Source organism: Aplysia californica, unplaced genomic scaffold (genome assembly GCF_000002075.1).
Source record: "Aplysia californica isolate F4 #8 unplaced genomic scaffold, AplCal3.0 scaffold00167, whole genome shotgun sequence".
Classification (NCBI taxonomy): domain Eukaryota; kingdom Metazoa; phylum Mollusca; class Gastropoda; order Aplysiida; family Aplysiidae; genus Aplysia; species Aplysia californica.
The window spans coordinates 816,052-843,180 of record NW_004797437.1 but is presented as its reverse complement, the minus strand read 5'-3'; the positions used below and the strand labels follow the sequence as shown (position 1 = coordinate 843,180).

Here is a 27,129-nt window from a genome sequence, read left to right as displayed (position 1 = left end):
GTCCGAGAAGGCTAGGTGTAAATCTTTCCTATCCGAAGATCAGGGGTGTGGCAGAAAGACAGCAGTAAGGAGGAGCCAAGGAGTAGTAGGTAGAAAGGCTGCAGAAAGAGTCAGGAGCCCAGAGGAGGGGGCAAAGGAGGTGAAGGGGTGGGGGCAGAAAGTGGAAATGAAAGCAGACAACAGAACATTGCTAGAGAGCAGGAAAGGAGGTGAAAGGAGACAATTTTAGAGAAGAAGATTTTTCAGTCGCTACCAGGATTCGAACCCGGGACCTTTGAATGAGAGGCCAACATCTTAACCTCTAGGCCACGAGAGCCCCTAAAATGGCATTTGGGACCCTAAAAGAATACCAACAACCTATAACGCCTATTTTTTTAAAATCAGGATTATTCAATGGCTCAAGTAGACCTATCAGTGTGAGAGCTGTAAGAACTGAGGGACAGAAACATGCAGCGACACAGAAGATCTGCCAATCTTGAACAGAAATCTAAAATTTAGTAATAATTTCCTATCACTATCACCCATCCAATGAAACACTGTAGTTCAATAACAAGGCTTACAAGGTATGGTGGGTTTCAATTCCACAAAAGGCCTGCACCAAAGCGTGCTTTGCAGAGAGCTCTAACCAAAATTCTAAAACCTATTATCAAGTTGCCCTCAGCACCTCCAAGTCTATCTTTAAAAAAAAAAAAAATTCCCCCCATTCCAGGGTCAAATTTCACAAAGCTCAGACTTTGAACGAACTTTGGCGACCCCAATAACCGCAGGTACTCACACTCACACGATGCTGCAGCATGTGATGCGAATGCGCGCAGGTTCACTGGCCGGTCACGATAATGAGCCCGACAAGCTGAAAATCGGACGACACTTGTATTTTCTTTTCTTTCTTTTTTTTTTTTTACAAGTGACAACACAGTGACAAATATTGATTTATTTGCGCGGTGACACAGCGTTTATAATGCACGACCTGCATGTCACAAATGTTGCGGTATCAGACTATCACCAGCAAATTTCTGAATGGCAACGAAAGCGGAAGTAGAACTTGATCGAATCTCAGTGTCACATACACTTCCGCCTGCTGCCATAGCCACCTGTTCGAGTGAAACGTACTCTCGGACTGGGAAAAGCCGAACAAACATCACAACAAGACAGGCAAAAATAAATTTACTGACCTATCCGATTTCGTTTTCAAATATTCGAGAACTTTATGTATCTTCAAGGGTCTTTCGCTGGGCAGTTTACAGTTTCCTCATACTCCCCAGTCTGGCAGGTCCCTATAACATTATTTTTTTTATTGCCGACAGAATTACTGAAAATATCCGTAACTTACTTTTATACAAGACGCTATCCCATTTTTTACGGATGGAGTTGATAATGGTGGGGGAGCAAGTACGGAACTGTCAGAAAGTATGGATTTACGTAAAAATATAGAAGATAGGAAGCACTGGTGCAACAAGGAAATCTTTTGTTTTGTAGAAGTTTAGCTGCTTACGTCTTTTAAAAACAATGAAAATCTGTTCACTGTGTGCATGCTGGACTGTATTTCAAGCAAAATTTCTCATTTTGTATCAGGATAATTGAAATCTCTTTCCTGTCAAAAAAGCTCCAAGCATTTCTCCTTTATTCATGAGGACTAAACTGCCCTAGAAAAAAAAAGAGTGAAAAGTTGGGAGGATAAAATAAAATCCCAAATTACCAGCCTTACAATACACACAAATCTACAACAAATTTTGTTTTAAAACATACACTTTTGCTGGTAGTGGGTGTGAGCCCCACTTGTGACAGGTTGGGTATTGACTTAGCAGCAGGGATCCGGACAGCTGAGCGAGGCGGGACACGAGTGTTCCCCGCACGTCCAGCGGCGGCAGCACGGGCAGATGACGCAATGGTGCTGGCTCCGATGGAAGACATGTCTATCTCCGACCTGGGCATAAAGTACCTCTGGTCAAAAACATGCCATACACATAACAGTATTTGATAAAGTCATGAGAATATACAGCCATAATCCTGCCACAATATTAGTGATCTCTTGAGTTCTATTCCCTTTTACTAAACATTAAGAGATCCAGAGGACATATCAATCTGTTCATGTCTCATTTCTGATCTACAAAATGCTCAGCTATTATATGCTAAGTCTTATCTCAGATGGACTAAGATTTTTATGCTACATTACAAAACAAGTTTCCAGTTCATTAAATTATCTATCTCCGGAAGGGGTTTTTTCCCACTATGTTGGAGAACCCTTTTGTTACAAAATCTGGAAGTGTTGCCAGGACATTCAACATCTGTTCTTCTATCGACATTGAATGTCCTGAGTCCTGGAAATAGTAGAAACACACAGAGCATGTTGATGGCTCGATTTCTCCAATGTTGAGTTAAACCTACCATCTTTCTTGGGAGACAATGATCAAATGATATTGCAGCTTTAAATTAACACCGACCTAAATTTCATTTTTTTTAAAACAAAGAATAAGGAAAAATCTGTATACCTCGTCAAATTAAAAAGACAGTTTTTTATTTTTTGACACAGGTGCTGTGAACACTTATTGGAGCACTAAAATGCTGTTTTCAAAACACGACCTACTTTTTAGAGTACCTATCATTTCTCACATGGAAGAAAAGCCTGAGGACTAAAAAGAATAGATTTTTTACACAATTAAAAAATGGCTATCTTTTTTTAAATTGCCAGTACATATGGAGAAAATGGGATGAATAAGACAACAAGCCAAAAGTCAGTACCTTGCACTCTGAATGGACGCTGGGGTTGTGTGGGTCCTGGGCTTGGGTGTGGGATTCTGCCCCGCCCTTGACCTGGTACGAGGTGTGGCAACCACAGCGTCCTGTTCGTTCACAATGTCCCGCAACATGTCCAACTTCCTGTCCCGCTCATCCAGCTGGTTCTCTGCTTCTATCTCCATCTGACGTCGAGTTTTTTCCTGATATCATGAAATAGGTACATAAACAACTATTCAAAATAGATTCACGAAGTACCCTTATTTATATGTCGCAAAACTTATGCGAAGAATCAGTGTCTGTGGCGTACTGATTAGGCATTCCACTGTTCCGTGCAGAAGATGAGAGTTCAGTCCTTAAATGGAGAAGGTCTATTTTGTTTGAGTAAAACTTGTATCTCCGCTTTTCTTATAGACCACAGTAATCCAACCTATCACATCACAGAATTTGAGAAATACATACTGGTGCATGCAAGCAAGAGCCAATTTCAGAAATAAATGAACAAATATACTCATAATTCAAATCATTGTTTCACACCTTTTCTTGCAGCACACACAGCAATTTTTCAATTATGAATGCCCATGAGGAACACAATGTACTGATAAGCAGACAATTCCACGGCCTCTATGACAAGACAACCATTTTTACTTCCACTATTTTGTAAGTTCCATATGTACTGTATACATAACACTAGACTATTGAAAAAAAAAATCAATCAAGTTGAACGAAGCCAATAACAATGGAAGCAAAAAACACTATACCATATTTTTCTCCCATGCCTGGTTGTTCATCTGAAGGCGGCTTTTATAATCAGATCTCAGCTTTTCCTTGGCGTTTTTCTCCACCTGGATTTTCCATGCTTTGTCCTGAACCTGAACACACAAGACAATGTGTAGAACAAATATTTAAAAAACATGATAATCTAAAAACAAAGCAAACAATCTTTTCTTAAGAGAGTAAGCCTACCAAGGTATTAAAAAAGCAAACTGACGTGTGTATTATGTGTGAGAAAGCAAGGAAGAGAATGGGGGCATTTCTGTCAGTCAGGAAAGAGAGAGAAAGGCGGTCGAAAATAAGGAAAGAAAGAGACGAGACAGACAGAAAGAGGGGCATTTCACTCTCCATATCCTTGAGAGACTTGCCCATTTCAGAGAGACAAACAGAGAAATCTCACCAGATTCTACTTCTCTCCAGACCTTTAAGAGCCTGACCCATCTTCTCCAGGGAAATAGACACAGACAGACAGACAGACAGACAGACAGACAGACAGACAGACAGACAGACAGACAAGAGAGGCATCTCACCTGTATACCCAGATAAAGAGGGACAGACACTTCACCTGAAGGCCGAGATAATGAGAGACAGAGACAAAGATAGACGGACAGACAGACAAACAAACAATAAAACCAAGAAAGACATCTCACCTGAAGGCCCAACAACTGATTCTCCTTCTCCAGGTCCTTGAGAACCCGACTCATCTCCTCCAGCTTACGCTCCAGGCTGCGGTTCTTGCTCTCGATGCGACTAGCTTCCTTCTCCCTCATGGCTGCTCTTTCCTCCAGCTCAGAACATTTGTTACGCAGAGAGTTATAGTCTTTCTCAAAATCAACAAGCTGTGCTCGGAATTCAGCACCTGCATCAGGACAACAGTTCAGTAAGAGTTTTACGGCACTTGCCACACAATTAGGTCATATGAGTGCCCAAGATTAGAGGTGTCACTAGAGATTAACACATAAAGAAAAGAAGGGGGAGAGATAAGGATGACGACTGTTGGATAGGAAAGAAAGAGAAAACCACTCCAGAGCACCCCTTAACCACCCACTCAAAATAACAAGAGATGGGAGAGCAAAGTAGAGCAAGTTTGATCGATCACCTACACAAATCTTGACAAGTCCAGTTTGGTTGCAACAAGGAACTGCCAGAAGACATCTATTCAGAGAATTAGTTCCCCTTAAACCATAGAACAGGATCCTGAAAGTACAATATGTGACCCTCATATTTATATCAATATGATGGGTGCAAAAATGTATTTGAGCATTCAAACATCAGTAATATGGTTTCCACAGCTTGTTGTCACTGGTCAAGTATGGAATAGAGCTCCATATAAAAGCAATCTATTATTATTATTATTAAGTGAAATGCAGATTAGTCACTTCATAGACTGATTCTAAATGTTTTTTTACAACAACAAAAAGAAATATCAAAGCGCAGCTGGTGTCAGCTCAAAATACTCACATGACTGCTCATAGTCGAGGATCATCAGCTGCCTCCTCCTCAACCGTTCATCCAAACACAAGCCAATATTACAAATGGTCAAGTCATCAGTTGGGGTGACCAGCTGGTGAAAAGAGAACTTTCTTTTTCACATGTCTACAAGGATAAAAATAAAATGTGCATACTGTGCAGTGCCACGGACAAGATAAACACAAGCAAGCCTTTTTTATCAGTCATACATTTAGACTAGAATCAATATAGCGAGACATTTCATTCTCTTTAGGATGATAACAAAATCAATTATTTAAAAGATCCATGTTCAAAGATCAACATGTACAGATTTAACAATGTGCAGGTCCCAAAGAACAGGAAATGGTCAGAGCAACTAAGAAAACCTGCCTATCTTGGAGCTGGTTGTAGCAGCAGCTAGGTATATAAGTATGCCGGGGGGGGGGAGGATAAAGAGAAATGATTACAGCACCTCTTCAGAGATAGTCAGTAAAGCCACTGACTCCAAAGAAACTGCTCATGACAATAAAAAATTAACAGGACTAAAAGAAAGGTACACAACAAAAATAGACCTGCATGTGAGCCTCAACCAGATTGTCTGAAAATTTTGCGCACCCCCCCCCCCCTCCCCAAAGAGCTTTTTTGTCAATTTTGTGGGTGTCATAGGAAGGACTTCTGAGTAACGAGCGACCACCCCAACAAACACAATAAAGAAAGTGACCTAACCCTACCCCTACCCCAAAAAAGAACCTGCAACGGGCCCCATGTAAAAAGGCCAGCACAAGTCCAAAATAAAATTTAAAAATTTTTAATTAAAAACCACACTCAGACTTGCCACTCTATGAAATCTAAAAATCAGGATTTCAAAGTAAAAAATCAGGATCTGGTGAAAAAAATTGGGATCAATGGCAAATCAGTCATAAGGGGCACTGGGGAAGGGGAAGAGGGGGGGGGGGTTCCCGGTTCCCTTTTATGAGGCAAGCACGCAAGATAAAACTTTCGCAGAAATAAGTTCCCATTGGGCCTCAAAGTAGAGGAAAAAACTGAAAGAGAGCATGTCACATGTACTCGAGTCTGAGCTGGATAGTCATAGACTGGGGGGAGCGCAGGTTGCAGAGATGCTGAAACTCTCGTAGTCTTGACAATATGACAATAGCTTACACATACATGTAACTCTAATCATCCATGCAAAAGGCGCGCGTTTCCATAAAGTAACAACTTCAGTCGCATGTATCAGGCACCACCCCCCCCCCCAAAAAAAACCCCACGCCAAGGTCGTTCATTTACGATTATTTTCTTAAGCCTATTCCTTCATCCTCAATTAGTAGCCTACACGTATCACGGCAAGCACTTTAAGCCGAAGTGTAAAAAAAAAATACACCCACCCACTCCCCCCGGGCGTCCCATACTGGCTAAGTCCCGAAAAACACCTCGACAAACGCGACCAGTGTGAATGAACTTTATTGACCTCGACAACCTGCGGTCCCCGACACACGCGTTACTCACACTAGTCACACGTACGAGGTCATGTCACGTGATGCGAACGAAAGTTTCAAAGTTCCACTAACAGGTCTTGATGATGGGCCCGACTAAACAGAACTCGGACGAAGCTTGCTTAAATTGCAAAGGCAGAACAACGAATAGATTATTTTTAGGCCTATGTCATAATTGTTGGAGAATTCTGGGTAAGAAAAGCGAAAGTAGATCTAGAGAGTATCCAAATCGGAGTTAAAAATCGATACTTCTTCGAAATAACGGGCGTAAGTCAACTAGGCCCCTACTGGATCCGGCATTGATGTTTTAGAAAATAGCGTTGTAAGTTCCTGCCGATAAAAAGTCCAAGCGGTGCTTTCAAGCAAAAGAGATTGCAGAAATTTTTTCTCTCTAAGAATCGGACGCAACAGACGCAAAAACAAAAAATCAGGATACTGGCGACCAAAATCGGGAAAATCGGGATGCTCGAGGTTTGGGGGAAAAAATCGGGATAAATCGGGATGAGTGGCAGGTCTGCACACTCCAAAACAAACAAGGAGCATAATATGGCCTACATCTACATTGCTATAAATAGGGTTTGATACAATAACACAATAGAATTGGAATATGAATCCTCCATATAGATCTAGATCTAGAAATCTAAATAAATCTAGATCTAGAATCTAGATCTTGTAGAACAAGTGAATAGGAATAGGCCTTGAACTAGATATCCGCACCCGATTCCGAACAGACGGACTCAGCCGAGTCTAGAATCTAAATAAATAAATAATTCACGCACCTGATGAAATGCTTTTTACCAACATTAATATTACAGCACAACCTATGATAGGGTTTGACACAATAGAATTGGAATATGATCCTCCATTGAGGTCTATAATGATCTATATAAATCTAGATCTAGATATTAGATTCTATTAGAACAAGTGAGTCGGACTTGAATGAATCCACACGATCTGAACAAGAATTGAATTAGTCAACAAACGAAATTCAAAATGGCCGCTCGACAATTATGTCGGAAACGCCGACGTCGGCACGAAAACGAAAGTGCCGACAAAGCCGACGGGAGAAAAAGGGAGGCACTGGCAGTCGGCCAGGTCTCGCACTACGCACATTGACTGATACAGGTGGGCCTAGCGATAGCATCGGCCGGCTCACGGGCCGGGTCGCGATTGTCGGATTTCAGACGATTGTCGGCAAACATGCAGGTCTAGAAAAAAACGGCTGTAATCTGACCAGAATCTGTGAAGATTTCAGCAAAATGATAGCTTACCTCAAGTAATGGGAAAGGAGGTCCAATTGAGAAGTCTATTTGAGGACGGTGAGGTGCCATCTCTTCTGAAATTAGGAAAAGCATAGTTATAGCAGTATATAAGTATATACTGTGAAATTAATACATGAAATATCTTGGTGTGCACTGACTGATACTTTAGTAGTAGCAAGCAAGCTAAAGAGATTGGTGATAACATCTTTCACTGTCTATAGCCGGGTACCTATTCCCACCTGGGTGAAGTAAGGAAAATTCCAAAAGACACGTCAGGCTAATTCAAACCCACGACCTTACAGTTACAAGTCTGAGAGTGCAACTACAAAAACACGAATGACACACAGGTCTGCACAGAAGGGTGTCACAGTCACAGTCAGGCATATGCTCAGGTCCATCCGGAACTTTTCTGGAATTTCTCACCTATGATGACTGCTAAAAACGAATAAATAGACTATCAAAAATATATTCCTTTTTTTTTTTGTGCTCTGGATTTTCAAATATGTATTCATTAAAAATGCTGTCCATGGACACAATCAAGACTTTTTCCAATCAAAATAATTCTTTTCTGCCAAGATTTGTAGCAGCGAGCACAAAGTAAATCGACCTTGTGTAAGTTATAAGACATGTAAGTTATAAGACATGTAAGTTATAAGACATGTAAGTTATAAGACATGACTCTATGGGAACACTACTATTTCACCGTCAAGGGATAAAATTTCAGAACAAAAATACTGGATATTCTGACCAAAAAGAAGCCATTGACTTTAATAAGCTTCTTTTTTCAGAACCCAACTACATTAAAGCGCTCCCCCTTTTTAAAAAAGTGGGAAAAAAATCGATGCCTGCAAAATGATAACATCCAGCCAAGTTTAAACAAAACAATGTTCGGCCTCCTCATCCAAGAAGAAAATTGTGGAGAACTGACCATATTTTTTTTTGTACAAGGGGGGAAAAAACTGCCATTACAAGATAATCAAAAGACTATCACATACTTACCGAGCGGCATGTAATGAAACAGTCAAATTAAACAATAAATCTCTCTAAAACACTTACTTTTAAGTATTCATAAATATAAAACAAGACCAGTGGATCAGGAGTATCATCACAAGGTTTGTTTGGACTTTTTTGTCTGTAAACTTCTAAGATGAAGAAACCTGAAGTTTCCTATACTCATGATGCAAAGTTTCCTTCCTTGTACTTATCAAACATAATGGAATGATAAAACAAAATAGCAATAGACATAAAAATCACTCTCATGCTACACTAAACACTTTTCATTACCTTCCAGCCTTCCATTTTCTATCTGATGCTGATGTAAGCGTCTCCTGCCTGGTGTGAGGCCCATATCAAACTTGTTGTTGGATACAGACTTTGTGATGAGAACCTCCTGAGTCATCTCGGCAAACTTCATCACATGCTGCAAAGGTCAGAGAGATTTTTTAAGTTTTAGTAAGAGTATTACGGCGCTTGCAACTGCATACGGTCATATGAGCGCCAGGAGATTAGAGGTGTTACAAGAGAGTAACAAACATAAAAAAGGAGGGGAGATACACACCCGAGCGCCCGCCAACCACCCACAGGTCAGACAGAAAGATTTGTAATAAGATTGAAATTGAACATGAAATGGTACAGGGTTATCAACACTAAGGGGTTATTTAAGAGACAGGGCCTCTGACTTCAACGTCCATCTCCAAAAAGACAGAGCCAAATAGAAAATTTGCGTAAAATGCCTATCCAAAGGACACGTCGGATGTGGCTGAGGCTTGAACCCCAACCCCGGAATTAAGAGAGCATTCACTTTAAGTAGGACTTTTACGGCACTAGTAACAAAATTAGGTCATATAAGGTGTTACTAGACAGTAACATAGAAATAAAAGAGATAAAAAAAACGATAGTTGTTTGATACGAAACCACACCAGAGCACCCATCAACCACCCACTTAGAGAGCATGAATATGTTAACAAAGTGGTTAAGCTGAAGTTCACTTTTACATGGTTCTTCCAAACTTGAAGGGAAAACATTTCACATTTACATGTGGAGGGCATATTTACTGCACTGAAAGAGAAAACAAGTGCCGTCTGAGTAAGTCTGAGTAAAGAGAAAACAAGTGCCGTCTGAGTAAGTCTGAGTAAAGAGAAGCCCATCAACACAACAACCATCATTAGCGGACAGAAAAAGCAAAACGCAAACAATAGAGTGAGAGAAAAGAAGTAGGCCCTCTCACTGGAACCATCCAACCATCTACTAACAAATGCTGTGAAAAAACACATAGAAGACAAAAACTGGTTCATAAAGAAGAGAGTTGGTTGGGATCAGTACAAAAAAGGAACTAGGCAAAAACTTTGCCATACTAATGTTACAATTGAATAACAAAAACACTGATCAGCGTTAACGACAGAAAGCCCTGGCACCCACAGAAAACTCAATAACGTTTCAAAACAAACACAGACGTTTTTGGAAACCGCAGAACATTTGCAGGATTTATGACATGTCAGTAAACAAAAACAACGGAAACTATATTTTTCAAACAGGTTTGATCACAAGGTGAACTTACTATTGTCTCCTCATATTCTGTGAACCTCGGATTCACACAAACAATCATGCGTACTTTCCCGTCACCATCAAAAAATGTCTTGAACAGATGTGTGAGCCGTGAGTCTCGATATGGGACAAGCTGGAGAGAGAGAACAATCCAAAAAAGCGGTGAAAAGTGGCTCATATGAAAACAAGAACAATAAATAAACTAAAGTAAAATCAATTTTTAACATGAAACCACGTCATCCTGACATTAAAACACAGTTAGCTGCAAACGAATTATTTGCAAAATCTAACCCCCCCATGAATACATTGACTAAAAACAAAAATGAATAAAGCTATTCCATTTACACAACAATATAGTTCTCAAACCCACATCTATAAACGTACCAATGAGCACCAAAACCCTAAAAGAAAATAAGTTTTTTGGAGTATGAAAGAGAAAAGCAAAGCCAAACAAAAATGAAATAAGTTCTTCGTATAGGTATAATTAAACAATCCTGCAGTTGGTTTGCTTTTTTTGTCTGAAACCTTTGGTACACAGGGATCTTTTTTGGAATGGTATGATATGGTATGGCATGGGTTTAACATTCCATTCAAAGGGATAGGGCTGTTTAAGAGGTGAGGTTAAAATCAAATACTACTTCCAATGAGACCGAGCCAAGTAGGCACAGAGTCTTGAAAAGCACCCAAAAACTCCTGTGCGCTCAGTTGGTAATTTGAACCATGGTCGCTGGCATCATGGCCCAGTATAATATCAACCGGGCAAAACAGCACGCAAAGGTTCTTTTCCACCTGTGCCACTGCAAATAATTTCAACAAAGTCTCATACAGGTTCATTCTATTGAACAACCAATTACCTTACTATTTCCAGCAGTCTGATTTTCTCTCAGTATTTCCAAACATGTCCTCAACACCATCAGAGACTGGTTGATATTTCCAGCTTCCTTCAAGCGATCGCCAGAATTCTTTGTCCTGTTGGTGCGCTCACTGCCAGCAAGGTCGACTAGAGACAACTGGGAAACACAGATCCTGTCTGAATCCTGAAAGACAATGCAAGACGCAAACATGTCATTAAATGGATAGTTCAGCATACAAAAGGAGGCAAAAGACTTTTGAGCAGTGAATAACCCTTTTTTGTCCATGATCAGTACAAAAAAATAACCCCAAAGGAAAAAGAAAACAAGAGAAGATTGACCTTTGAAACCTAGATTAAAAATAAACAAAACAAAACCCAAAAAAAAGCCTGTTATTAGAACCAGTTTCTTCCCCTTGACCGCTTTTTAAAAAAAGAAACTGAGAACAATAATCCTATCATCAGCAACATCCAAGCATTTTTAATTAGAAAGTTACGGAAAATGCACTCAAGCTCATATGCAGGAAAAACAATTCGGATTTCTGTTAAAGAAAATAGACTTGATGCAAACAGAGGCAATAATTATAATCTGCCTCTGCATTATGAACCTTTTAAATTCTCAGTTTTACAAACAACATAGCTGTACAAAACGAGATGAACAGATTTGCACCCTTTGAAATGAGTATTCATAGTGTGACAGAAGTAAGCATTAAGCCATTATCAAATGCCTTGTTTCCTAGCTTTGAACACATTGCAGTAACAGTTTTCTCAATAACATTTTTTAAAAATTAATAAACAAAAACAAAAAAACAACCAAACCAAACCTCTCACAAATCTATTTGAAGACTTCAAAAGCAAAAACAGCTAGATCATATTTTGGTGATTTTGAGAAACCTTGGTTGTTCATACTGATCCTTACATCTTCCAAAGGATATAAAATTAATTTTCTCCCTTCAATTTTAAAAGGACATTGCCATTTCTCTCCCTTTAAAATGTCTGTTTATTAGATTTGTTAAGAGACAAACTTTAAAAAAAAATTATTCTTTTAAAATTGTTACATATACTTTTCCTTCTGCTGCTGATCCATATCAAAATATAATTACTGCTAACAAAACAAATTGATAAATATCAATATTCGAAGGAATTATACAATTTAAAACTTTGAATGCAAAGGCAGTCAAATAAATCGAATAGGATTCTGATAAAAAATATCAGCTTAACGAAAGAACTAAAAGAAAGTAGCCAGAAAAATCTGGAACAAACAAATGTGAACATTTTATAAAGTACAGCATACATCTTTAGAAAATTTACGGCGGAGTAAACAAAATCCCAACAGAATAAAAAATTTGAAGAAATAAAACATGCAGGTAAGAGAGCATTCAAATTGAACAAAAAATGAACAGGCAAAACAAGCACTCACATAAGCTTCTTCGTCACTGTCCTATAGGTAAATGAACATAAAAAACACAGCTTAAAGACACACACTCTTACGACTTTCTTCCAAGCTAAAGAAGACAATGCTTACTCCTCAAATCATACAGGAAAAGTTTGATTTCTCAGAAACATTCATCAATGCAAGTGATAATTTTTTTAATGACTCCCATTCATATAAATTTGTGTTTACATTAACTTAAAGACTGAATAATATACCTCCATATTAAGCTTAATCCAAATAACTTCCACTATGCAAATATATAAGTATCTTAATGACAATAGAACCACTCCAGCTGAAAAGCAGGAACCCGACATCGGCCATGGGATGTGAGACAGTTTACTACAATCTGATACAACCATAATTCCTCCAACTACCTTGGTCATGTTTCTCATGTAATAACCTGGCCAGATGCCATCGACAAAGAACAAAACTAGCACCAAAAAAAATTGTATATGATAGGATACTAACCTGAATCACTTCCTCTCCTTTGCCGTCTAGCGGAGCTTGCACCAGACGAATGTTGAAGACACTGTGGCTTCGACTTGACTCGGCATTCAGAGTGGTATGAGCCACTTTTCTACGCTTTTGACCTTTAATAGTTGTTTAAGTGACAAGAAGGATATTAGCAAAACCAAGGTAATTTAGTGCATAGAAAAAAAAACACACACACACACCGAAATAAGAGGAAAATAAACAAAACAGGACCTGCAGAGGCTCCTTTGAACCACCTGCAGTATCATTTCATGCACTCAGAGAAAAATGAAGTAATTACATTTAGATGGGACATATATGTAAAAAAACAAAATCACAATTTGAACAAATGAAGTTGAAAAGCAATTTTGATCCCTAGAAGAACAAGACAAAACAGAAAGCCAACTAATAATGAAAAGAATAACTCTAACCAAATATTGAATGCTACAAAGTAATTCACTCTCTAAAAAGGTGTCCATAGTTATCTACAACACAAAAATCAAAACACATCATTCATAACACATTACAATATTGACGGCAACGAAAGAAAAAGAAAATGGGGAAATACTCCAGATATCAAAATACCTTTATAAAAGACATCTATAGCATCTTGAGGTTGTTTGACCTCCACCTCTGTGCAGTTGTGGACATACATGTTGTCTGAAGAGTCTGTCCGAAGAATCTTTGTCTGGGGCGGCCTAAAAGAAAAAAGTTCAAGGACAGCAGCAGTTTGAGATTTAGAGTTTGAATAAGGAGAAGCACATTGACACAATAACGATTATAAAAGCAACACAGATTGACAGACACAACGGAGGGAAAGAAAAGACGTAGGACCTACCAGTAGACCTCCAACCACCCGCAACAACAATGGCACAATTTATCATTTTCAAGAGAGGCAGTTCAGACAAACCTGCCAACGGCCTCCTGTCCAAGCCAATCACCTTTACAAATAACCATTCTCCATCCCCAGCATTTTTCTATATTACACTGACAGCGTCCAAGGTAACTACTCGTCTAAGACAATCACTTTTTAACTCGACAATGGGTGGCCGTTTTTTTTTTTGTTTGTCTTAAAACAATTTCAACTGTATTTATAAGGCACCACACTTAATGCGACAAGAACTGAACATTCAGCATACAGAACTAAATACAAAACATAAGACTTAGTATTGTCAAAGTAATTAGACCACTGGTAAAAAAGGAACAGAGCATGCTGCGGCTTAATTTAAAGAAAAAAATTCAACCACCACGTTGATTGAAAAATATGAGGGTGTAAAACAACGTCATCTGATTTTTCTCTTTACTTCAAGAGAAGGTAACATACTTACAAAATACAGCTCAGTCATAGATATAGAACTTGGTTTGAGTCCTTCCCTCTAACCGCTTATCGTCAGAACTCAAATTTGCCAAAAGTTGTCTTTAAAATGTTAAAATCTTTTGAACTTTTCAAAAGCAGTTCATCTGAGAGAATGGTCAACTTACTTGTAACCTGTGATGGGGTTGTAAGGCAAGTCATCTAACAGATCATAGACATAGTTGTTGTAGATCTCAATGTAGGAAACAAAGACAGCGTAACAGTTGTCGTCCTCCACAGATCCAACAGCTGTTGGGTCCATAATTCGTTCAATGTCACCAGACTCTGGCCTGAGAAATTGTCCAGAAAGGGAAAAAAATATATAAAATCCATGAGAGTAAAACCAGATCCCAATGCTGATAAACAACAAATCAGAAATTTGACATTATCGTCATCCACAACAAGATGAATGGATGTAGCAGAAACAAATCTTCATACATATAAGACACATCCCCCTTCTTTCTTTTTCAATATAAACATAGTTTTACTTACTTAGTCTCTGACTCAAATATGACAAATTTTCAATAACATTTAAATTTAACATGGTTGTGAACCCCTTCAAATTAGCAGACATTTGACACATCTAAAAAAAAAAAATCAGTGGGGAGCAATCAGAAACAATCCAAACACATCTATTAAATTTTTAACATTTTTGCTCAAAGTTGTCAAATTCATTCACACAAAATTTTGTTTATTTCATGAATAAAATCGAATTCTTGAACTTCAATTTTACGCAACTGCTAAGAAGCAGATTCAAACATTATTTAACAACAGCAAAGAACTCTACCCATCAACCATCATTCAACAGGATCACTTTTTAACACAGGAACTTCAATCAGAAAGTTCTATATCCAAATCTTGGCTCCAAGCATAACTTTTGGAAATGGGTATTTCTGACTAACACCATCAAGTCAGAACAAAGATTGTTTAGAGAAATATATGCAGCAATGCATTGGCAAGGGCAAAGAAAAAGACATCACACAAATATCCGTCTGTGTTAGCTTAAACAAACTTACCGTTTTGAGGGAGTCTTGCTAGGTGTGGTCAGATTGGGCATTATGTCCTTCTTCTGTCTTTCCAGCATGGCATCAGCCTCTGTCTGCACTTCAAAACCATTCATGCGATCAGGCTTAAACACCTAGAGGAGAAACATTTTTTAAGAGCCTTTTTTTAATGATAAGTCATGAAAAATTGTTTTAGTGTTTTACAGCACTTGCAACATAATAAGGTCATATAATAATAAGTGCCGAAGATTAGAGATGATTACAAGAGAGCAACACACAAAAAAGGAGGAGAGATAAAGACAACAGATGTTTGATTGGAAAGAAGAAGCAAACCACACCATACCAGAGCACCCGCCAAACACGAAAAGATTGAAGACCGAGTAAAAGAAAAGAAATAAAAAGTCAGTAGAATTTCAGATCTGTCCACAAAATTCATTTTGGGGTAAAAGAGAGCTTTGGCATCACCTGAGTGAACATTGCAAAGAATGAAGTTCATAAGAATTTTCAAGTTGATTCATCTGTTTTGTTTTGTTTTTTTCCCTCCCTGTATCCTTTTGTTCTGTGGGAAGAATCAAATTTCAGAGCGTTTTCCACCCCTCATGAGAAAACATTCTTGGTCAATCAACTGTGGACAAGCTGAAGATCAGGGACTACAGACTAAAACATGTGAGGCAGCGTGGTGGAATTGGGCGCTCGTCAAAATAATCAAAAAGAAGAAACTTGCATTTTTACGCAGGTTTGTGAATTTTTATCAGATTTTTGTTTTTTGGCTCAACACCTTTCATGCCTATTAAACAACTAATTTTTGTATGGATTTTGCTGAAAAACGTTGATTAAAGGCCAAAAAAAATGTAAATTGTCAGTTACCACGGACTCTTAAACTAAGGAATTAGCTAATCTTTTGCGGCCATTTTTTCGCTAATTTTACATCTGAAAACAGGTGACCCCCCACGTCCTTCATTCGCAATTATCTCGACATGTATTCAAGATAAATGGATATTGTTTTCCTCCAAATAAAGACAAGTGAACAAGCTTTAAGATGATACCAATAACTCTACATGACCAAAATTTGACGAGAAACTGATTCCACCACGTTGCCTCACATATAGAGACTGCCAGGAGAAGAGACTCCATCAAGCATCTGTTTCCATCCACATCATCCAGTACAATGTATAATGTCAGATGAGCTTCTTGCAATGACAGCAGTTGGTAGTGACAGTACAACCTGGGTAAAAACTATGAAGACCGTTCTGGCGTGTACAATTACACAGCTGCCCAAAGTCTTTTCATCTAAGACATATTTATATACGTGCCATGATGCGGTGGAATCAGGCCTTCGTCAATTTTTGGGCATGTGGGGTTATTGGAATCGCCTTAATGTCTGTTCATTTCTCTTGCTTTCGATTTTAAAAATACCCTTTTATCTTGAATACAAATTGAGATGTTTGCGACTGAAGGGGTGGGTCGCTTGGTTTCAGAGGTAACATTAGCAAGAAAATTGGCGGAAAAGTCTGGTTATTTACATAGCCTGATAGGCCATGGAATCTGACAATTTATATTTTCTGTGCCTTCAATCAAGGTTTTCGGTAAAATCCACACAGAAGTGGGTTTTTTAATGGACAATAAAGATGTTTCTTGAGCCAAAAAAAAATCTTCGACAAATATTACCAAACCAACAGAAAAACGCCAGTTTCTTCAATTTCATTATTTTGACAAGCGCCTGATTTCACCATGCTGCCTCATATATTTTCTTGAAATTGGCAATCTTATTTTGAGCCTACAAGAAACCTAGGCGAAAAGACTTACATATTTCTTTGATTGCAATTCCCCAATACTGTTGAAAAGCACATCCAAGCAGCGAGGCAAGATACCCTGGTCCTGAGGTACTCCTGTCATGGTGTACGTCTTACCAGATCCGGTGATGCCATAGGTGAACAGGAGGCCTAAGAGAGACCAAAAGTGAACTTGATTATCAAAAACAATAAAATTGACAATGAAAATTCAGAAAAATATGGCTCTTTTTTTTTTCATCCTGGCAGAAGGTCCACAGCTGTCAAATACAGTCAATCATCCCCCCCCCCTTGCCACCAAAAAGCAACGTTTTATAAGTTATAGGATCAAAACAACATCGTTCCATTGGCGAGAGTTTTGAACTCTGACCTTTAACATTAAGTCTGGAAATATCATTATGGTCTGAGACGAGAGTAGAAAAGAAAAGTCTGCCAGGAAGACATTCTTGCGATGCATTAAACGGACACTTTGGCAAACACGGGTGCTCCATCCAAATTCAAAATAAGAACATTAAAAACAAAGAATGAACTTCATCACATCATAAAAGAAACAATAAAGCGTCATACAGTTTGACCTTTGAAAGCGTTCTATCACACATTGCAGCCTTGTAAACTTCAGCATGCATCTAATCTGCACTCAACCAAACCATGGAAGTCCCCATACCATTTTTCCCAGCGACCAAGTCCTCCACCAAAGGCAAAGCAGTTCTGTCAAAAACTGCTTTCTGTGAGGAAAACTCATCAAAAACATTCTGGAAGGTGTACTGGTACTGAGGGTAAAGATTAAAAGAAACCAGTCAGAACTCTGTACAGAAAAAAATATAGTTATGTTATATAGAACTTCACTTCTTAACAAACACCAAGCCCAGAACTTGAACGCAATTTATAACACTATAGAATCATACACTACATCGTAATAAAGCACCAGGCAAAATGATCAGGGCCTTTATATTTATTCAAGAGTCCCAGAAACAGCAAATGTCTCTTCCTAATTGTTTTCATTTGCGAGCAGCCCATGCAGGTTTCTTTCAGTACTACCTCATTTAATTTCTTTTCCTTATGAAATTCTCAAGTCTCCTAAGAAACTATACACTAGAGTAAACAAAATATCATGCAGTGCTTCCATGACAAACTGGTATGAAAAAAAAAGAGAAAAACAAAGGAAGAAAAAAATTGGTGTCAATGACCAAAAAATCTGATTTCTTTTTGTTTTTGTGTTTTATGGCACTTGCAACACAATCAAGTCATATTCATATAAGCGCCAAAGAAAAGAGGGGCAACAAGAGTGTAACAGATCCAAAAGAAGTAGGAGGAGAGTAAAAACATTAGACGTTTGACAGTTTTCAATGTTTATAGTTGTATGAATAAATCCTGGAAATATGACATTAAAACAGTTTAAAGACATGAATTATAACTATTCAATGCAGTATATAGATATATATATCTATATATCTATAGCTTATACATTTTTTTTTTAAATTGAAAACTGTGTGTCTTTAATAATGTCCCGTATGTCCCTACTAAATGTAGCACCCCGTCTCTAAATAGAGATTGTTTGAGTAAAGAGAAGCACATTGACACAATAATGGCCATTTAATACTGGGAAAAAGTAAGACCGACAGAAAGACAGAAAGACAGAGACAGACAGAGGGAAAGAAGGAAAATTAGGCCCTATCAGCAGCACCCTCCAACCATTTACTGTAGGCAACGTCATAAATATCCCTGCTCTGTGACAGTGACACATAAGTTCCTATCTGTAACGCTGTCGTACACTATATTAAGCTCCCAGCCCAACACAAGCAAGCCCCATATACAGCAGATACATTGTTTTCAACTACATTATAATATATTGTGTGGCAGAGATGGCCTAGCGGTTAGGCTCTCAGACTCGTAACCATAAGGTCGTGGGTTTGAATCTTGTTAGGGATCCAACGCTGTCTTAGAGAAAGGCACTTTGAATGAATTTTCCACCCATGTGAGAACGGTCACCCGGGTATAGACAACAACAGATCTTGTCAGTTTGTTAGTATTATTTGTGCACATACAATCCATAGTTTGCACTGTATGCTTCCCGGGAAGACTTACAAGGTTTCTGAGTGTTCTAGGTCTGCCAGGATAATAATGGATGTAAAGCACATGGAACATGCTGTAGAGCGCGGATATGCACTATATAAATGCAACTGTAATCATTATATCTAAAATTAGTCAGTTTTCCGTACTTGGACAGACACCACCCACACTGCTGTAGATTTCCTCAAATACAAAGCCCTCTATCCATTTCGAGCGAATTCAAATAATACTGATTGATAGACTATTGTCTGGAAAGCGGTTTAATCCATTATAGCATCAATTATAATTATACTGATCACATTTCTTACCAGAGGAGATTTTACTTTAAATCTTTAAAAAAAAATGTTATGACATAAACCAAAGCTGTGGGCCACAAGGCATAAAACAAATGTTAAAATAAGACTGTTCCATCAAGACAGTAATAGAACAGCCGTAACTATGTTATAGAATTTTCTTTACAAAATGTATTAAAAAGCTATATTTTTACTAAAGATGTTCTGTAAAGATAGACTAAGGAAAAATAAAATTTTGGAAAGAAAGAGCTTACCTCTTTCACTTGTCCATTTCTAACCACAGCGTTCTGAAATTCATTAAAAATTCTCAATAACTAGCCAAGCATACATGCAAAATAACCATGCATATATAATATAACCAAGCTGTTCAGGAGATATCCATAATAAATCAAAGTAGTCAAGTCAAAATCAGAGGGAAAAGTTCTTAATCTTCCAAGACATCAATATAAACCAAAAAAAAACTAAACGAAGACAGCCTGCAACAGAAACAAAGCAATACTCTATATAAAAGTCACTAAAAACCAGGGCCAAAAGAAAGCAGGAGTGCACATGAAAATGAAAATTGCACAATGAAAAATGTTTGCATTACATCTTCAAATGTTTTATGCATCACAACAAACAAAATAAAAAAAGGCACCAATTTTGCTTTTAAAAAAACCCCAGATACAATACATATTATTCATTTTCTTAATTCATTGCTGTCCCAGTAGTTTCATATATCAGGTCATCCAAAGATCATGCTCCATAAACATTTCTTAAAAGTGGTATATTACTGTATCACTTCAGAGAGAATCTTTTGAACTAAGTGTCGTGATATTTCTTCAGTGTAGTCCCCCTTTTAATAAATAATACGTTCATAGTGTTCTTGATTTCCAGAATATGTCTCCTATTTGAGGCAGAAAAGTAAATATCAGAAGTCCAGTTTGTTTGAAATAAATTGCCATTAGAATCAGGAATATTGTCAGGTGTAATGCGAGCCTTCTCACAAATAGGAATATGGTACAAATGGCAGTTCCTGTAACTGTAAGCAAAAATACGAAGAAAGCAGGCCAAATAGAGAAGCAATTACTCTGGGGAGCAGAGGAAAACTTATATAGATTTTTTTTTTTCAAAATGCAGGCCATACTACATAAAAATGAGCTTTCAGATTTCATGAACAGGAAACAGATTAAGGGCAAGCCAAACAGCAGAGAACAAGGACAAAAGAGTTGAAAACAAATAAAAATAAAAACAATAGCAATCTATTTGTGTTAGAGTGAACTGATTATTGATTAAGTCTCTCCTAGAGATAATAACAGTAGAGGAACTGAGGGCTTGCAGACTTAAAAAACAGACAGGATGAAAGGAAAAGTTCAAAAGAGACCTAAAATAGTTCACAAATATTTCCCACAATACATTTTTACTTTACAAAGCTTCCCTCATTTGTCTTTCCATCACCAATTTAAAAAAAACAAGAAGCCCAGCCTGCATGGTATATTTAGAGCAAATAAAGTCATCCCTGTAAGAATTATTTCACAATTTTGCATACCACGTATTGGTATACCCAAAGACACATGAGGTAAAAGGAAGACTGCAAACACTGCATTTTGTATATTTGTGCATCCCACTACTGCTGAACAAGGATGTGGGTACACTCAATCCTTCAAGCCTGATATTCCAAGGGGTTTTCTTTTCAAACTACAACAAGCATCATTTCAGTAGCAGCTATCATGGGGAAAAACTGAAAACAAAATACTTACATCAGAAGGTGTCAGCTGCACAACAGAATTGCTCAATGGCTTAGCACAAGCCGGCTCATTTGGGTCGTCCAAAGGTCGAAGGCGACAGTACACCTAAAATACAATGGATAAATAATGAATAATTCGCTAGCCGCGTGGTTCAACTGCCTAAGAGACAAAATTTTCTAAAATCACATTTTGATCTCTTTATATAGTACAGCCTTTGATACACCTTAAGTATAATGTTAAAATCCCGAGTTTGAAAAATTACCGCAAAGTGTTTCAATCCTTCAGTAAATCAATCACCTATATCACACCAATCCCCAATTTCCACGTGATTCAACGGCCCAAGTGCCAGTTTTGCAGCCCGGCGGTTGAATCATGCAGATTCAGTGGCTTGTTCATGTGTTCACCTGTCGCGTAGGCAGCACAACCCAGTGGACCCACACTACTGTGGCCTTTGTCAAAACAGACTGGAGGGTAACATCAAAAGAAAGTGCTGCTTTTGCTAACCTCAACTCAGATCAAACCCTATCGATAGCCAAAGGATGATTTTGTCAAGGCGGTTTGCGTAATCCATCACTAGATTTGTAAGTGTAGTTGAGAAAGGGCAAGATGGCATCAAAGAATATGTTAATACTGACTCGACCAAATCGGTAAATTTTGGAAAAAGCTACTGATGAATTAATTAATTTTTTAAAAGCATTAAAATTCAGTCTGTCTCGCAAATTCGGGAGCAGAGACAACTAAAAAGTTCACGGTTCGATGTGATCCCGCCTGGAGCGAACATGTAGGCCCTACCCACCCAGCGAGTGATGTAGGTTTAGGGGGAAAGCAAAGGTGTGAGTGTGATGCATGGAGAAAACAAACGTGTCAGTCAGTTCACATCCCGGTGTGATCCCGTCTGGGGCAAACATTGTATCGCTTCATCTAGTTTTACAAACAATGTGTATACGATCACATTCACACTAGTGACTGATCTTTGATGCGACGGACAGTTTATTGATCTAAACTTTTCACTCCGGGTGGATCGGCTGTGCCCACAGGTTTTTGTTCCGCAAATTATGATCTGAAAGGATGGATCTTAGCCGAATGTAGACCTTCAGAGTGAATCAGAGCGGGATCTTAGAGGTGACTTTTGTATAGTAAAAATTCAGTTTTCTTAAAAACAGCGGGATGTTAAGCGAACCGGGATCTTAGGCGGAGACTACTGTACTCATTTCCTTTGTCTACAAAGTAATTTATTTCATTTTTCATTTTGCAAACCTTACTTTATAAAGGGTACGACAGGAAAGTCCTTCTGGCAGAAAAAAGCACAACCTGTACTATCTTACCACTACCCTAGACAGAACATCAACCAATAACAAAAATATACAAATTGAATTTATATCGTTTTATACAATTTGCAGTGTACATGACAGCTATGGCCTGAATGATAAAGTAAGTTTGATGTACAATTAACGTCTCCTGATCTTGCAGGATTTGCAAAATGGCAGCAACTAAGCAATCCAGATTTCCCTTCAGCTAAATTCAAGAAACAGCACAACTAAAATGCCCAAAATAAGCTCCACTTCTCCAAGAACCAAATCTGAAACAAATTATATCAGCAATAATGGTTCCACTACTCATTCCTCTGCTCAGAGGCTCTCAAAACACTCTAGCTATATTACTGTAATTTTTGTCTCGTCATCCATCTGTAAAGTTATTCTCAGTCTATCTTTGCCAGTTTTGCCTTTCATTTCACCAACGAGAGGCCTCCACCACAGGTCAAGTAGTATCCTAAGAACTGCATTAGATTTAATTACATGTATATATTTTTCTCTCTTCTTTTGTTTTTAATTAATGACCATCTGATGCAGGCTTCTTTCAGAACTATCTCAACCATTTGAGAATCCTTTTCCCCCTTTCATGAAATTCCCAAATCTGCAAATAAACCACATTTCTCTAAAGCAAAGAAAACAGTGTTTCGAGTAACTTTACAACAATAAATAGTGTTAACAAATTATACATTGATCTTGGGAATCTTTTTCAAGGACTTTGTTCAATGCGCTATATCCACAGCAATGAGCAATGACACCTTAATTCACTTTTACTTTTATATGTTAAGTTAAAGACAAATAAATGCATCACAATTAAGTAAAGTTATCTTAATCTTACCTCCACAGGCTCTTGGAATGGCGAATTTGCATTTCTCTTCCGAGGAGTTTTCCCTCTTCTGGGAAAAATAGAACAATTACAGTTTATCAACAAATCTATCAAAATCACAATACAACTCGTCCTTACAACAATTTTATGTACATTCTTGCAAACATCAAACCAACACACACTTCTCAGCCCCTCGTCTCGCAACTTCAATATCTGGAAAAAAAAGTCCACACCATACACCTGTGGCATTTCCTTCACAATGTTTACATTTTTATATCCCAGCTACAACTGCATCATCAGTGTCTGTGGTGAAGGGGTTAGCCTCGGGTAAAAAGTCCTCTCAGATTTCTTTGTGCTTCTACTTTGTCCTGCAGCACAGTTGTCATCAGGTTTGTTTTTGCAGTTTTGTTTGCATGAACTCGGATGAAGCTTATTTCAAGAGTAACAACAGAACTAAGATTAATATCGATCATTTGTATATATATTTGTCGCAATTGTAACAGTTACCTGACTACCACAGAGAATTCTGAGCTGAAACAAACACAAAAGAAGATCTTGATAATATTCCAAGTCGAAATGCCATATCGATACTACTTTGCTACAGGGACAGGGAAACAGCAATCTGAGCTCAAAGCAGTGAAAAATTTGAAAATCAAAGTTTCAGAACAACAAAGGATTATAACTCTATCAATATAGGTAGTCTAAACCCGCTTTTATTTGACGGGAAACACAAAATCATTGATCAATTGGAAGTCCATTCAGAAATTTAAGAAGAGAAAAGTTAAAAACCTTTCCAAAGGGAACGAAAGTCAGTTATTCAAAGTAACATTGGTCTACAGGAAAAGCTTTTCCAACAGCACACTTTTAGTGACTTTACATGATGTAAAAAAATCAGGACAATACAATACATATTCTGATAGTGATGCCTATTGGGGAGGGGATCTGGCTTGCAAACCGGCCCGACCAGACCCCATCCCCCAAAATGGCCACCCCGTATTACATATCCGCACCTCGGAGTTGAGCCCAAACAGCGACAGGAGGCTATTCATATGAGTCCGAATAGTCACTTCAATATTCAAAAGCGCTGTTATGATCAAAGAATGTCAAGTATCAAGGTCTCTATATTTGCTTCTTTTACGACAAACAAATGAAAAAGTAGGGCTGCAAAAAAGTACCAAAACAAGCATAGTTTAGTGATCACAATGTGTCCCTGGACTCTAAGTCATCTATAATTAAAGGATAGGAGATCGATGACATGGGTTGAATCTGCATCAGAGCTAAACATAACAGATAACTAATTTCAAATTATAATTACATCAACATAAAAATGTAACTTTACAACTTTTATTTTTTAAATACTAAATAAAAGTCTAAATTAGGGCAGGATATTAATTACTTAATAATCTCTACAACCAACTTGAATTTGAAAGAAAATAGTTCACACGCTCCAGTCTTGTCCAGTGCACAGTCAGTCGGTTCTTATAAAAAAGGATGCACTAACACTAACATTCTTTTGTTTGTCATTTTTAGACTATAGATAGGCCTAGGCCCTTATCATAAATTTAAGTCTCGTTATCTATTCTCTGATCGATATTCAGCAAACAAAGGATCATCTTGTCATGACAAACTTAGCCTCTATAGTATAGGCCTAAGAAGGTATCTTTCCTACATGATGACAATATAATCATTACTTTGATAAAAGAGCGACTTGATAATTACAATTAAGACAGAACACTTGACAGTAAGCTCTAAGGAAACTTTAAACAAGGGCCGGTTTTAGAATTTTATTTCACTTTCACTACCAATCCTGGGAGATTTCTTCGGGGAATGGAGGAGGCCTCGTTAGCTTGGCTATATTATAACTAACTATTGTCCATTACCCTGTAGCCCTGTAATTTGAAGTGATTTTTTGAAATTTTCTTGAAAATAATTGATTTTGCAACTGTTTTACTCTTAGTGGCCATGTGTTCTGCAGCCAAAAATGTGACTTGGCTCAACCAAAAGCGAATATTTCTGGGACTGAAAGTAAAACATACCAGAATTAAAATATTAAATTAAATTAGATCTACTCTACTTAATTCTTTTAAAGCAGAGTATGATAGAGATCTCTCTAAATCTAGAGTTATTACTTTTGATTTTGAATTTGCAAGTGGCTAATTATTTTCCAGCATCGCGCCGGCCAATAGATCGATGGTATTCTCCAGCGTCACATATAGTTGCACATGTCATTTCTCCACACAGCTTTCATCTCCCCTACTGGCACGTTATGGCCTTACACAAACACTCATCAGCTTCGGCATTTCTTCAGAAGGCGCATCTGGCACTTAACTTAGAAACTTGCAACAATAATGGCCAATCGGTGCCGACAGGGGAGATGGAAAACTGTGGAGAAGCGACATGGGCAACTATAATTATTATGTGATGCCGGAGAATAGCCATCAACATAGTTTAAATTTAAAGCTGCTAAAGATTTAATTTAAAGGCTTTGTTTGAAAGGAAAGGTCTAGCTTTTAGCAAAATTGCAGTACCATACAATTCTATTAGCTAATTTATTTTTAACAGAAAACTAATATCATCTTGCCAATTATCCCAATTACACTTTTCATCAATAATAATACCTAAAAACTTTGTTGATCAGACTCGATAAATTTCAATATTGTCAGTACATACTTATGAACGGTGCAGCTGATCAGGTAGGCACGACGACTCGCACAGCCCCCTCCCTCGTCCTTCTACTGACAAGCCCCAAACTTCCCCCAAAAATTATGATTTGCGATTGCCATGACAAGACAATGCCCGTTTGATGTTTGCAATCCCGAAATGACTGTCTTTTTCAACCTTGTGGATTTGGGGTGTGACGAGATGACGGTGTCGTCTTGACTGCACCAGTGTGATAAAATGACAAGCGGAGAGCTAGAGAACGACAACTAAACGCCATTGGCCAAAATTTATAGTAATAGCCATCTTGTTTGACATCATTGAGGGAATCCCACTTTGTCAGCAGCATACAACAGCAACAAAAATCACTAGGGGCAACAACAGCAACAACAACAAGAAAAGAGCTGCGACTGTCTTTGTTCGTTTGTCTGTTAGTTTGTGTGTGTGTGGGAGTGTGCGTGTGTATCATGTGTGTGTGTGTGTGTGTGTACATGTGTATAAAGCCAGAAGCGCGTGCAGTGTGCGTTTGTGAGTCTGTGTGTGTGTATATGTATTTGTGTGTGTGTGTTGTGTGAGTGCGTGAATGTGCATGTGTGTTTTGTCAGTTTTTCTTCTTAAAGTCTTTTTTGGCCACCTATATTGTTACTTCGGGTGAGAAAAAATCACCCGTCATTCTCTACTGATTACCGTTGCCATAGATAGCCTTTTCAACTTTTTGTTTAAAAATCAAATAGCCTTCTTAAAATTAAGCTATAATTGTGAGTATCGGTAGATCTAGGTATCCTGGAGACATGCGTTTTGCTCGACATTTCGTTCTTGCATACTTTATAACCATAGATCTAGATCTAGGAATAGCTTTTTATTTTTTTTCGCTGTTGTTTGCTGTTCATGTGAAATGGCCTTCACCCAGCCCATTAAATAAACTAAGGCCGGCTCAATTTCTCTGAACGTTCGGGAAAATAAACTCTATTTCTCCAAGCGGTTTCCATTCTCAAGATTTATTAATAATAATTGCGAATTGAGTGGCCCGTGTGTGAGTGTGCAACTGCGTATGTTATGTGTGTGAGTGTGTCTGTGTGTGCAGGC

General features: G+C 38.1%; 1 protein-coding gene across 3 annotated transcripts in view; it reads right to left on the bottom strand.

Annotated features, from left to right (window-relative positions):
* LOC101854949 (kinesin-like protein KIF23) overlaps nucleotides 1–27,129 on the bottom strand; it is a 35,942-nt gene that overhangs the window by 6,108 nt on the left and 2,705 nt on the right. The window contains exons 2-20 of one of the 3 annotated variants that reach the window (XM_005097913.3): nucleotides 23,398–23,455; nucleotides 21,262–21,354; nucleotides 19,777–19,809; nucleotides 17,824–17,929; nucleotides 17,176–17,312; nucleotides 15,382–15,503; nucleotides 14,494–14,655; nucleotides 13,597–13,709; nucleotides 13,009–13,130; nucleotides 12,526–12,546; nucleotides 11,110–11,292; nucleotides 10,269–10,388; nucleotides 8,996–9,131; nucleotides 7,721–7,785; nucleotides 4,969–5,071; nucleotides 4,158–4,366; nucleotides 3,495–3,605; nucleotides 2,740–2,936; nucleotides 1,747–1,924 (exon numbers count right to left, since the gene is read on the bottom strand). In XM_005097913.3, the coding sequence (XP_005097970.1) occupies nucleotides 1,747–1,924; nucleotides 2,740–2,936; nucleotides 3,495–3,605; nucleotides 4,158–4,366; nucleotides 4,969–5,071; nucleotides 7,721–7,785; nucleotides 8,996–9,131; nucleotides 10,269–10,388; nucleotides 11,110–11,292; nucleotides 12,526–12,546; nucleotides 13,009–13,130; nucleotides 13,597–13,709; nucleotides 14,494–14,655; nucleotides 15,382–15,503; nucleotides 17,176–17,312; nucleotides 17,824–17,929; nucleotides 19,777–19,809; nucleotides 21,262–21,354; nucleotides 23,398–23,455 (2,269 nt within the window). The remainder of the gene's footprint in view (nucleotides 1–1,746; nucleotides 1,925–2,739; nucleotides 2,937–3,494; nucleotides 3,606–4,157; nucleotides 4,367–4,968; nucleotides 5,072–7,720; nucleotides 7,786–8,995; nucleotides 9,132–10,268; nucleotides 10,389–11,109; nucleotides 11,293–12,525; nucleotides 12,547–13,008; nucleotides 13,131–13,596; nucleotides 13,710–14,493; nucleotides 14,656–15,381; nucleotides 15,504–17,175; nucleotides 17,313–17,823; nucleotides 17,930–19,776; nucleotides 19,810–21,261; nucleotides 21,355–23,397; nucleotides 23,456–27,129) is intronic. The other 2 variants (XM_035969664.1, XM_005097914.3) reach the window with 2 other exon arrangements.